The 14,186-nt window shown below is 37.3% G+C and overlaps 2 protein-coding genes and 1 long non-coding RNA gene across 4 annotated transcripts in view; 2 read left to right on the top strand and 1 right to left on the bottom strand.

Moving 5' to 3' along the window:
* Window positions 1-3,209, top strand: part of LOC118765134 — a 15,811-nt gene extending 12,602 nt beyond the window's left edge. The window contains exon 3 of the long non-coding RNA XR_005000988.1: window positions 3,199-3,209. This is a non-coding gene — a long non-coding RNA (uncharacterized LOC118765134). The remainder of the gene's footprint in view (window positions 1-3,198) is intronic.
* The window catches only part of LOC115216746, a 34,411-nt gene extending 24,136 nt beyond the window's left edge, over window positions 1-10,275 (bottom strand). The window contains exon 1 of the mRNA XM_029786297.2: window positions 9,938-10,275. The gene's annotated coding sequence lies outside the window, so the exon portion shown is untranslated. The remainder of the gene's footprint in view (window positions 1-9,937) is intronic.
* A 663-nt stretch (window positions 10,276-10,938) lies between these two features.
* The window catches only part of LOC115216362 (histone chaperone asf1b-B-like), a 295,828-nt gene continuing 292,580 nt past the window's right edge, over window positions 10,939-14,186 (top strand). The window contains exon 1 of one of the 2 annotated variants that reach the window (XM_036506683.1): window positions 10,939-11,574. In XM_036506683.1, the coding sequence (XP_036362576.1) occupies window positions 11,466-11,574 (109 nt within the window). In that variant the 5' untranslated portion in view covers window positions 10,939-11,465. The remainder of the gene's footprint in view (window positions 11,575-14,186) is intronic. The other variant, XM_029785628.2, reaches the window with a different exon arrangement.

Genomic DNA, 14,186 nt, shown 5'->3' with positions numbered 1-14,186 from the left:
TTATATCTACTTTTACTCTTTATTCTTCTATTTTATTCCTTATAAACTGTGAATTTCTCTGTCTAGAACTTTCATACATACTCACTTTGTCTCTGATGACGGAATACCCAGTGTACAGACATGATAGCCTATCACTTGAGATATCCCAGAAACAGCTGTAAGACTTCAAACTAACCTTATCCTGATTAAATTATTATGACTTGAGATACTTGTTCTGCCTTGGTATTGATGTCCTTTTCCTCTGTGTACCTGCTAACACAGAAGCCAAATATGGCTCCCTAACAGATGACCAATTATAGCACCTACTCAGCGTACCTATTCGTTTAGATCACCAGTGAACTAAACCTCTCATATTATATATATATATAATAATAATAAATAAATGTGCCCTTTTAAAGCCAAGCCAGGCTCATGGGCCCAGTTTCCTGGTTTCTATGGCGTATGTATTCCCCAGCTGGACAGGATGCCAGTCCATCGCAGCATTACTCATATTTGCCAGCTGAGTGAACTGGAGCAACGTGAAATGAAGTGTTTTGCTCAAGAACACGAGTCGCCTGGTCCAGGAATCGAAACCACAATCTTACGACCATGATGCTGACACCCTAACCACTAAGCCACGCACCTCCACCACCGAGGAAATGACTAGAGACCGAGACCTTTGGAAGTATGCTGTGCGTGAGAAGACCCGGCAGGACAAGTGAGACCATAACCCATGGCCTCAGTCCACTTATGCATACCTTTCCTTCTTGGGACACAAAACCCTACTTGTGAAGACCTGTTGAGGCAAGTGAAAATCAAAATCGATCAACATGAATGGAAATTGTAGCTGTGATACCAGTGCTGGTGGCACATAAGAGAACCATCTGAACGTAGCCATTGCCAGCGCCGCCCCGACTGGCTTCCGTGCTGGTGGCACGTAAAAAGCACGATCCGATCGTGGCTGTTGCCAACCTCGCCTGGCCTCCGTGCTGGTGGCATGTAAAAAGCACCATCCGACCGTGGCCGTTTGCCAGCCTCGTCTGGCATCTGTGCCGGTGGCACGTAAAAAGCACCCACTACACTCATAGAGTGGTTGGCGTTAGGAAGGGCATCCAGCCGTAGAAACATTGCCAGATCAGACTGGGCCTGGTGCAGCCTTCTGGCTTCCCAGACCCCAGTTGCACCGTCCAACCCATGCCAGCATGGAAAGCAGATGCTAAACGATGATGATGATGATGATGATATATATATATATATCACTAAATTGTTTCTCCATTTTCTTGTTTGCATGGTAAAATATTTCTTTACCTTCACCCGTTTAATACAATAAGTTAATTGCATTGCAATTAAAAACATTTATGTATTAAGAATTTGGGTACTATACCAACAGTATATTGGATAAATACCATTCCTTAGCGAGTTGGATTCATAACCCCTAACTTACTTGGTGGTATATATATATATATATAGAGAGAGAGAGAGATACATATATACACAAATCAGACAAAACACAAAATGTACTTGCGCATTTCATATAAAATCTAGATATTTCAGCGTTCTTTTGCAAACAAATGAACAACAACTCTCCCCTCTCTCATATACATTACTAATGGAAAGTAATAAATAACACTAATCAGTGAATCAAATGGTTTTATGTATCAAATTGAGAAATACAGGCATTATTTTCCACTGACATTTTGTAAAATGTCACTCAATATCTATGCTTCAAATGAATCATTCTCATTGCACCTATATACAAAACTGCTACTGCTACGTCTAGTATAATGAGCTGAGTAATAATGCAAAATTTCTGCTGTTACTTTGTCTATCACATCTATTATATAAAATCTGTTCTGTCTATCTATGTGTGTGTCTTCTAGGATCTCGGGCATCCTCCATCCGATTGCGCTCAAATTTGATGTGTAGATACTGACAGTATCTACATCGATAAAGCCACGGGAACGGGCATTTGTAAGCGCAAGTACATCAGCTGTTGTGATCGATACTACGCGTACGCGAGAAAAATGCATGTGCAGTTTGCACAAAAAAAGCTGGCTGGCTTGAAATAATGCCACAAAATGCAGTATATTTAAGAGACCAAAAAAGTAAGATGCAAGAGAGATATTTTCTTCAAATATGGCATGAAGGAAGGAAAGACTATTTTGTTTCTCAAGAATTTTTTTTTTTTTGCCTTAACTTTGTTTAACAAAACCAAAAATTTTATTGAAATAAAGGCATGCTTAATTATTTTTTAACGAAAAGAAAACACTGATTGCTTTTTATTCAGCAGATATGATTCAGCACTGTCCACTGGACGGAGCAGGGAGGGGCGTTTTGCTTGTATGTATATATGCATGTTACTTTAGCCTTGCTTTGATATTGTGATAGCTACAAATGAGTGTCACCATCTTGCAGAGTGGTGTTCTTTGTTTCCAATCTTCTCTGATAAAGATGTCTAGTCTGGGAGAAATATTGGTTTCAAATTTTGGCACAAGGCCAGTAATTTCGGGGGGGGGGTAGTTAGTGACATTGACCCCAGTGTTCAACTGGTACTTACTTGATTGACTCTGAAGGGATGAAGGGCAAGGTTGACCTTGGTGGAATTTGAACTCAGAATATGAAAACAGATGAAATGCTACAAAGCATTTTGCCTGGCATACTCTCTTTTACTTGTTTCAGTCATCTGACTGCGGCCATGCTGGAGCATCGCCTTTAGTCGAGCAAATCGACCCCAGGACTTATTCTTTGGAAGCCTAGTACTTATTCTATTGGTCTCTTTTGCTGAACCGCTAAGTTACAGGGACGTAAACACGCCACCATCGGTTGTCAAGCGATGTTGGGGGTACAAACACAAACATATATATACATATATACGATGGGCTTCTTTCAGTTTCCGTCTACCAAATCCACTCACAAGGCTTTGGTCGGCCTGATGCTATAGCAGAAGACACTTGCTGAAGGTGCCACGCAGTGGGAATGAACCCAGAACCATGTGGTTGGTAAGCAAGCTACTTACCACACAGCCACTCCAGTGCCTATGATAACAATTTTGGCAGCTCGCCACCTTCATCATGGAGAAATATTACTTTACTTGAAAACAGGTAAGAATTGGTAACAGGAAGGGCATCTGGCTATAGAGAATCTGCCTCAACGAATTCCATCTGACCATGTAAACATGAAAATAAGGGGACGTTAAAATGGTGATGATGATTTAGAAAGGGAAGAAGTCCAGTGCTCATGGCTGAAACAGACATTGTGTTGCACCTTGGGCAAGTGTCATCTACTATGACCCTAATCTAACCAAAGCCTTCTCGGCAGATTTAGTAGACAGAGGTATACAACTTATGCATAAAATTGCATGTAATATGAAGAAAAATGGTCTTCATTCAATGAAATATATGAAACATTGATTTGGCTTGTCTTTTCCTTAATCAAAATAATTGATTTTCATTTTGTGAGGGCTATAACATACCTATTTGATATACATTGCCTTGGATTGGCAGCAAAAATGTTCCTTTAATAATTAACCAAAGTATAACAAATCATTCTTTGGTTAATTAAAAAATGTAACCTTTATACTATTTGAATACTGCAAGCCAGGTTCCTGTATGAAGTGCTGCTGAGGTGATGGTTAGGCTATTACTTATCTCTCCAATTATTGTGTGTGTGTATGTGTATGTGTGTGAGAGAGAGAGAGAGTGTGTTTGTATATCTTTGTCTTGACATTGCACGATTGCTGTAAGTGAATGTCATTCCTTTCCAATATTCTGTGGAATCATGTCTGGCCATAAGAAAATATTACCTTGCTTGGAAACGAGTAAGTTTTGGTGGCAAGGAGGGCATTTGACTGTAGAAAATCTGCCTCAATGGACTCTATCAAAGTTATCCAAACATGGAAAAGTGCATGTTAAAACAATGATGTTGTTGTTGTTTAGTTCTGACATGGCAGTGACATATGCTCAAAGGCATTCTACCCATGGCCATCCTGTTTTTTTTCAGGAGTATATAAGACTAATATGTCTTTTCCTTACTTAAGACACTAGGATACAATTTCAGATAGATCAGGTTGCTATGTCTAGCAGGTTGATGATGCCTGTGGAGGGAGAGGTGGAACTCCAGAGAATTGTGGTTATGAGGTAGAAGGATAGAGCAAAATGTGTAATATGGGGTTTGTGGAAAGCACAGATGTGGTAAGGACAATGAACAACTACTACTACTTCTACTAACTACCACCAGTTATTAGTAGAACTTTTAATCATTGATTATATTCAATCCATCATCAATTTATTGTTGTTGATATTCTCTTGGGAAGACAATGTTCAAATGTTCTAATGAAAACCAATTCCATCACTTATTCTTTGTTCTTTCAAGTGCCTTTTGGAAGACATCCAACAAGCCACCAATATAAAGTTGGAACCTCAATAGGACATCTTGACCCACTAGAAATAGTAGCTTAATTTCACAACTAGCATCTTTAAAAGAAAAGACATATTAGATAATGTAGTCTCAGACACAATATGTTTGAAAAAAAAAATGAGGAAAATAATGGAAATAGTGCCTTTAATCATAGATCTGCTGTATCATGGGCAACTTGTAGAGTTAAAAAAAAATCAACCAATGTATTTTCAAAGTCAAAGTGCAAATGTGACCGAGTGGTTAAGAAGCTTGCTTCTGGGTTCAGTCCTACTGTGTGGTACCTTGGGTAAGTGTTTTTTACTGTAGTGAGCTGAGCAAAACCATGTCAGTGGGTTTGGCAGACAGAAACTGAAAGTAGCCAGTCATGTGCACATATGTATATGTACATACATGTTGGTATCTCGTTGACTTGAGATCATGTGATTGTTGTAAATGAGAACAACCATGATACAAGTGGTGTCCTTTGCTTCAATCTTCTGTGAAATCATATTCAGCCATGTGAAAAAATTACCTTATAAACAGGTGAGGGTTGGTGATAGGAAGAACATCTGACTGTAGAAAATCTACTTCAAAGAATTCTGTCTGACCCATGCAAGTATGGAAAAAAAGGACATTAAAACAATGATGGAATCAATAAAATTCCTCCTTTTGTTCTTCTATCAATAAAATATTCACTTATGACAGAAATAAGGGCACAAATTTGGGGAGAAGGGTAGGGTTCAATACAGAACATAAAATGATCTAACTAAATTCCACAAACCAATGTTCATAGTGCTAAAAAGCCTGCCAACTCCCTGCTCTTACCAAATATGAATAAACCAACAAGTGTCTTTTTGTGGACACTTGGTTTGCTAGAAATAGGTGCCAGATATTTTTATAATCACAATCTATCATCTTGGAAAAATGACAGGATGGTCATGGCTGAAATGTCCTTGTTCATAAGCTTGCTTCATCAGGGCTGATCCAGAGTGAAAAATGCTGTATGTCCCTATTAAATTGCCCCATGATATTTTGTTATCAGGTTTGATGTTATTGTTTAGCCTCAGGTCAGCCCCATTTAAGGTGACTGACCTGGGGCTATGAGCAAAGACATTCCACATGTTTACACAAAGCATCTAGGATAGAACAGTTGAATTTTGGGGAAGATTTAGCTACTGTTTTTAACAAAACTAACCACCACCTTGAGGTAACAGCAAGCTGACTCCTAATTATTTTAATAATCTTCACTGTCCTAATAGCAAAAAAAAAAAAAAATTATTGTTTAACTTTACACAAATTCTAAGTTCTTTGAATTATTCTAAAGTATATTATTAGGGTTATGCTTTCAATTGTGGAAGGATGAATGGCAAGAGTAACTCTAACATGAAGTGAACTCAAAACAGCAATAAATCAAAGTAAATTTTACAAAGCATTTAGCTTGACTTTGACTTACCATCTACGCCAGTCCATTCTCACAAGAAAAAACAAACAAAAGAAAAGCAAAACAAAGAAATCTTCATATTCAAGTGCTACACTATAACATTACCACTTGTCTCTAGCAGATTTTACTCTTGCAAGCATTCTGACTAGAGAATATCCACTCCCTTTGGTGCAGAATTTTGGGAAGGATGTCAATCCCATTAGTCTGAGAAGATGTGGGTTGGTAATAAGCTAAATGAAATTAATGAGTATATTGGTTATGTGACTACTGTGAAAAATTAAGAGCAACTTTTTCCCCACACTAAAATCAACATAAGCAGGTCAAAGCTATTCAGCTGTTCTGTAATTACATCAGCTGTCAGAGATATACACAAAAAATATATACACATATAAGAAATATATTCTAATATGTTAAATGTATTTTATTTTTTAACATATGGGAAATTAAAAATGACTTAACCAATTTAGCATTTAAACTGGTCATATCTGGCCAAAATGTTCTCTTTGTTTTAAGCTTAAACTGGCAAAATAGTCTCTTACACTTACCCTAAAATGTCAAATTAAAAGTAAACAATCCCATAATCAAAATCTCAAAGTTACAAAATAATAATTAAGCATTAAATTTGATAAACTAATTTGAATGCTGAAGTCTCAAGAGTATTCCTCCATGTCTGATGACAATAGGTATTTGTTTATCTAGAGTTTAGATTCTGTAACTAGGATTACCCAAGCAAGAGGAAAAGGCACCTATAGGGGTGTTCGAGAAGTCAGGAGGATGTGCACCTCAGACAAACAGACTCAAGGATAACATTACAAGAGTGAGCAGAAGAACCTTCAAGAACAATGTAGAAGCAACAAAGAAGGCATCTAGGCAGCTCTGGTTAAAAAGAGTAAACTGGTAGGGTCAGGAGAAAGCTATGAGGAGACAGGCTGAGATTTAATCAGCCTCAGTTGGGTTGCCTGGGTGAGGGTGTATTTTATAAGTGCCAATATGTTCAGTGGCTTCATAATACAATCCTAATAATGTATGCATGTATATATATATATATATATATATATATATATATAGTTTCAAATTTTGGCACAAGGCCAGCTATTCTGGGGGAAAGGTTAAGTTGATAACATTAACCCTGAAAAGATGAAAGGTAAAGTTGACCTTGGCAGAATTTGAACTCGCAAAGTAAAGATGGACCAAATGCTGCTGATCATTTTGCTCAGCATGATAATGATTCTGCCAGCTCGCCTTATATATAAATGAAATGATCAGGTATCATCAAATACAAATATGAATAGTGTAATTGCAGCTGAAAAAGTGGGAATGGGGAGAACTGATAACACAAGACACATCTGCAAAAGGAAAAACAAAATTCAGCTACGAAACTCATAAGGAAAAAGATAGCACCAGGGCTAGCGAAGAGATGGGAAAGATGTGCACCCAAAATTAGATGGACTCAATGATAAAATTATTGATGTAAGCAGGAGAAGAGCAATCAAGGACATGGATATTGCAGAGATGGTGGCTAACAACAGGTGACTGGTGAGCTGAGATGAATGTTCTTTGGACAGAAGCTGAGGTTTGGGTTCCTTGGATAAGAGTGAATGTTGCAAGACCAAAATCACTAGGTAACTGCAGGATACAACACTGGGATTGGAAGCACTCCGTCGGTTACGACGATGAGGGTTCCGGTTGATTCGAATCAACGGAACAGCCTGCTCGTGAAATTAACGTGTAAGTGGCTGAGCACTCCACAGACACGTGCACCCTTAACGTAGTTCTCGGGGATATTCAGCGTGACACAGAGAGTGACAAGACCGGCCCCTTAAAATACAGGTACAACAGAAACAGGAAGTAAGAGTGAGAGAAAGTTGTGGTGAAAGAGTACAGCAGGGATCACCACCATCCCCTGCCAGAGCCTCGTGGAGCTTTTAGGTGTTTTCGCTCAATAAACACTCACAACGCCCGGTCTGGGAATCGAAACCGCGATCCTATGACCGCGAGTCCGCTGCCCTAACCACTGGGCCATTGCGCCTCCACATACAACACTAATGATGTGTCCAAGTATGAACAGCTGTAGGTATATAGAAAAACTGTTTTCCCAGAATTTGCATACATAATAGAATTAGAAAAAAAAAAAAAAACAATATTTAGTAAAAAGATAGACTAATTAATATGCAACATGAATTTTTTTCTCTCATTCGACAAGAGAATTCCCTCTCATTAAAAAAAAAAATGATTCATTCATTCATCTGAAAAAGCAGTGGATTGGCAGAATTAATACAGCGTAAAGGCGAGCCGGCAGAAATGTTAGCACGCCGGGCGAAATGCTTAGCAGTATTTCGTCTGTCTTAAGGTTCTGAGTTCAAATTCCAGCGAGGTCGACTTTGCCTTTCATCCTTTCGGGATTGATAAATTAAGTACCAGTTGCGTACTGGGGACGATCTAATCGACTGCCCCCTCCCCCATAATTTCGGACCTTGTGCCTAAGAGTAGAAGAGAATCAACAGCAGATTGAAAAGATCCAGTATTCCTATACATCCTAAGTTCAAATTCTGCCAAAGTTGGTTTTATTTTTCATGCATCCCAGCATCAAAAGAATTAAGTGTATTCTTCCCCTCAACTTTGTAACTCTGTCCAGTGAAAGGAAATCCTCAATTTGCTGTTACAGAGGGGAGAGCTACCTGCAAAGCATTTGTAGTGTCATTGAATGTCTGATAGGGGAGGGGTTACAGTAACGAGGTTGGAGAGAGGTTTTCACTGGTTCACGGTATTTTCAATGGCACGTCAAATGGAAACTTAAATGGAATATCATAAGGTAAGAGATATGTATCCCGTGTGTGACTATGTATATATATATATACACATACACACACACACACACGAGGGGTGCTGTAGAGTTCTTGGCTTTGAGTAACAGAAAATACAGGAGGATTAAATCAACATATTCCCCTATCAGATTCACACTCTAATTGCAGCGGTCCTTCAGTTTTTCCAAGCCGTGTATATATATATATATGCGAGGGGGTGCTGAAATGTTCCTGGCTTTAAGGGTGTCGCGAAAGGCCTGGTTGGAAGCCCAACCTTCCGAGTTTGTTTACAGAGCTTGGAAAAACTGAAGGACCGCTGCAATTAGTGTGTGAATCTGAGAGGGGAATATGTTGATTTAATCCTCCTGTGTTTTCTGTTACTCAAATCCCAACGGTATCGACTTTAGTTTTCATATTCCTAGGGGTGGGAGATAAAGTACCAATCATGTACTGGAAGGAGTTCACACACTCCCAGCAAAATGTATAGCTTAGTACTCAATGATAGGAAAACAGAAATACTAATGAAGCGTATTTTTTTCTTTTGAGGATTTATTAAAATTTTAAAGCGATAAAACATATCAAAAGAAAAACGAAGCAGCATAATGAACAGAAGTTGCAAAGGAAATTCTCGACCAAGAAATAATTATGTAAATATGATATAAAAGGTAAGAATATGGTTCACTGGTTACACCTTCGAAATAAAGCTTTTCTGGGTTGCATTTTAATTTATGATAGTCTATTTTGTTGTTGCTAGTGTTGTTATTGTTATAGTTAGTTCCGGGTCAGCCCTGATCCAACAGATATATGACCAAACGTTTTCCCACCTTGACAATCCACATTATTGAAAAAGCTCTTCCTTTTAAAGACCTGGGGGTGATTTGGTTGTAAGATCATGTAATTGCGTAGGGGCCCATTCACTGGCTTATGCTATCTATCTGTATAACAAATATATAATACAGAATATATCTCTAGTTTAGTCCAAGGGCAGCTCTCTGTTCTCGTCGGGTGGAGGCGAGCAACATAATATCTCCTAATCATGCCCTTCGGTGTATTAGTTTAAGACAGTATGGGTTCATTATACAATGGGCTGTTTTTCTTTTTAAAGACCGTAGGGACTCGTTTGAGGGTGATTTGACTGTTATTTCTAACAGGTGTTATGATCTCACAGGTGTTCTTGTTTGGAAAACCATTTTGTTAGGTGTTAGTACTGAAAACATCCACAGAAAGAGAACTACGAAAGAAAAAAATTGGGAGGCAACACCTACTTCGATTACACAAGAATATAAAGATATATAGAAAGGAAGCATGAATAACCAACCTGAAAGAGATATGAAACTGATGTGGTTTGTAGTGTGGTTTGCTGTCACTTTTAAATCCAACAACGAACTTCAATTTATGTTCAAGAGACGGCACAAGCAAATTAATATCATAATAGTGATAGAAACACCTTTACAATTGGATCTGGTTGTTTTTTGGGGGGCAAAATACGTTTATAAATGCAATGAAGTTACTCGGAACGATTTCCAAACGTTAGCGTAGGAAAGGAGAATGTATTTAAAAAGCAACAACAACCAAGTCCACTATATCAACTTCCGGTGATGACGACGAAGCGGAAGTTGATACATAGTAACTTGTCAACTTCCAATGGTGCTGACACAGCGGAAATTGACATGGTATCCTAACACGTACACGCACTACCAACATACCTATGTATATGTGTGAGCGCGTGTGCACCTGTCCGTATGTAACTGATCCAGTTTAGTCTGTCCGATGAACCGACCGGACGCCGGAGAAACTCCAGTCATCTGGATCAGCCGATATACATATAATTCTTGTTTGGAATGTTGGATTTTGAAGCAGAAAAACTATAAAAAGTAACGTGTAAAATATTGGGTTTAAAAGACATTTTGGATAGAAAAAGTCGAAGGCTCCATTTGGGACTCGAACCCACATCTGTAATCACGGCAGGCGTTCTATGACGTCAATAATACACACACAATTTCAACCATCTTCCACCACACACACAAAAAACAGGTTTTATGCTCTTTCATGAATTATTATTATCATCAAAAATGCCTAGGGGTATTTAAATTATGTCCCTTCCCATTCTCAGTTCAAACCTCACCAAAGATGACTTTATCATTCATTTTTCTTGGCTCGATAGAATTAAGGACTAGTAAAGTATAGAGTCAATAAGCACCCGTACACCTCCCAGTAAAAATTTTTTATCACTTTGCATATGTTTAAAAAATATTAAGCACCTCGGATGAAATACTTAGTAGCATTTCTCCCGGCTCATTTACATTCTGAGTTGATGTACCGTCGAGGTCAACTGTATCTCTTATACTTTCTGTGTTGACAAAAATAAAGTCCCAGTCAAGTACTGGGATCTATATAGTCGGCTAGCCCTCTCCCTCGAAAATTACTGGTCTTGTGCCAAAATTTGAAACAATTAGTAAAATTTTTATATTTCTTCTTAACACAGTGGCAAAACTACCATCCAATCAGAATGAATTTTAGTTTCACTTCTAGTACTATCAGCCAATGAAACAACAGTTTATATATACACATATCACTTAGGATGTTTTGCTTTTCGTCTTGTTCTTTCCTTCTTCTAGTGAGAAGAGGAGGAGGGGGAGAAGCTTTGGATCATCTTTTCGCGCCATTTTCTTCAAAGCGGCGCATTCCCCCCTATTTTACAGAGTTGAAGAGTTATTTTCCTCTCCACCAAGTCTTTATGTAAATATAGTCTATCGAATATTATTGCCTTTTTTTTCTTCCTTTCTTTCTCACCACCATTGTGTCGGCGAGGTTTCTAATTGCTCCAGTCTCACCACAAATTCATCATGGCCAAAGTTAACATTAGCAATGTGGTCGTCCTAGATAATCCTTCACCTTTTTTGAATCCGTTCCAATTCGAAATCACGTTTGAGTGTTTGGAAGACTTGCCAGAAGGTGAGAATGGAATTACTATTTCTTCTTCATCCTTTACAAATCTCTTTGTTCAGCGAAATTATCGAAGTTCAATCTATTCGTATTGAGTTCCACTTTACCTGAAATCGATTTTTTTAAAGCGAAACAAACAAGGAGAGGTGTTATTTTAAAAGAAACTTAAAGTTTGATTTTTTTTTTCCATGACAGTTTATTCTATATTCTATTTAATATCCGTCTTTAAATGTATGATGTTCTCAACTGATTAAATATAATTTGGTGTATAATGAAACTTCTTTCTTTCAGTCTGAAATTGTTATATTTCCTCCGAGAAAATACTTATAAACTTCATTAGTATTTTAAAATTAGGAGTAACTAACTATATGTATTTAAATTAAATATAGCTTTTAAGTAGTTTTCAAATCACAAGCCTATTTAACTTCTATGGGAAAGGAATTTTTTTTTAGCTTGCTCTTATATGTATATATAACGTCGCGCACTTTTATACCTAGTTTGTCGTGATTTTTTTCTTATAATGCTTTTTTTTTTCTCTTATGAGAAACTCTTAAAAGGTATAGAAAGTTATTTCATTTGACTTTTTTATACTAAGTCTCTGCAATAAAAGAAAAAAAAATGTTATTGGTGAGGATTTCTGAGTTAGTTGTGTCGACCAAGTTATTTAAAGTATGTGGCCAGTTTCTTAACTTTTTTTTTTTCCATGGTCATACTTTGAATGTTTGGGACGTCTTATTCCACAAAAATTGCACCAGTTAAGTTAAAGTATGAATGACTGAAAAAGTAACTACTAGAAATAATTTTATGAAAGAATCTTGTTACCATGACAGCGTATATGTATAATCGAATTCTAAAATCTTTACTAAGGCCGAACTGTTATACTCACAAAAATTTCGGTACGTGGTTTTACAGATTTGTTTAGAAACAACACTTTTCAAACAATACACCTTATATCTGAAGTATTAGCTTCAAAGATTACAATTTTTTTTCAGTAAATTATGCCAGAAGTCTATTTAAATTATTTCTTCGTCATGGAACCGTTGTTATAATTAAAGACGATGTACCTGATTGAATTTACTGAAATACAGTACAGTATAGCCTGTGCTTCGCTAAGGAGATCCAATATAACCAAAACCTGTCCACAATTGTTTCCCGGGTGTATAGAAGCCTCATAATAATCTAACACAGGCACTAAGGCCTCAAATTTTGCGGGAGAGTGTTGATTCGTATTTTGTCATTTTTTTTCTTCTTCATCGCATACCTATCCCAGTTAGCTTTCTGATACACCAATAATCTTACATAAACCTATCTCCTAAAAAGTGAAACAGAAAAACCATTCTCCTCTCTTCAGTGAATGATAATCTCACCTAGTATAAATCTAAATGCTGTGAACATACATAGCTTTTATCCTGATTGTAGTGTGAAGTATCTTAATGCTGGAGTTAACTGTGTTGGAGATGACTGAAGAAAGGTATCTTGTGTGACTTCTGAAATATCAAACCTCATCATTTGGTCTTAAAAAAACCATGATAAAAACTAATGCTGTATTTTGGGTGTATATGTGAAAAATATATGATGTCAGAGAAGAAGGAACATGCCCATAACTATTGTAATCTAAGACGAGTGTGAGATATCATTTTGCATAAATGAAGGGAAAGACTTTGGTAAAATGAGAACTGGAGAAGGTCTTGTGTGAATATTGGTAACTAGTGGGAACTCTGCTAAAGGAGTCACTTAATTCTTGGAATCAACTCTGATCCAGAAGACCTATATATATAAAAAAAAAACCCTGAACATTCTTGCTGCAATCACCCTGTCTTATTTTCAGAAATATATTAGGAATTATATTAATCATTGTATATTCCATTTCTTAAGATAAGGTATGATTTGATGGAAGTTTTTTTTTTTTTTTTTGCTATATCTAGCAGCTCAAATAAACCTTATAGTGCCCTTTGTTGGCTGAATGTGATGGCCTTCTTTTATGTGAAGTTATGGAAATATTTCACATAGGGAAAATACTTTAGCCAGCAACAAATATTCTTTTCTACTCTAGGCACAAGGCTCGAAATTTTAGGGGAAGGGATCAGTCAATTAGATCGACCCCAGTATGCAACTGGTACTTAATTTATCGACTCCGAAAGGATGAAAGGCAAAATCAACCTCAGCAGAATTTGAACTCAGAAGGTAAAGACAGACGAAATACCTATTTCTTTACTACCCACAAGGGGCTAAACAGAGAAAGGACAACCGGATTAAGTCGATTATATCGACCCCAGTGCGTAACTGGTGCTTACTTAATTGACCCCAAAAGGATGAAAGGCAAAGTCGACCTCGGTGGAATTTGAACTCAGAACGTAACGACAGACAAAATACCACTAAGCATTTCACCCAGTATGCTAACGTTTCTGCCAGCAACTAATATTGCATTGTCTTTCAGTTACCACAGATACGGCCATATATACTTTACCTTTTTTACATTAAGTACCAAAAATGGAATAAGGAAGAAACAAGAAAAAGAGAGAGAGATTTGTATTTTTTATATTGTTTGTCATTAAGACTGCAGCCATGCCAGGTCATTGCTTTGAATTTTTTGTCAAATGAATCAGACCTGGTATGTTTTT

The sequence above is a fragment of the Octopus sinensis genome, linkage group LG10 (genome assembly GCF_006345805.1).
Source record: "Octopus sinensis linkage group LG10, ASM634580v1, whole genome shotgun sequence".
Lineage (NCBI taxonomy): Eukaryota > Metazoa > Mollusca > Cephalopoda > Octopoda > Octopodidae > Octopus > Octopus sinensis.
Note: the sequence above shows the minus strand (reverse complement) of the source record. Positions and strands in the feature narration are given on the sequence as shown.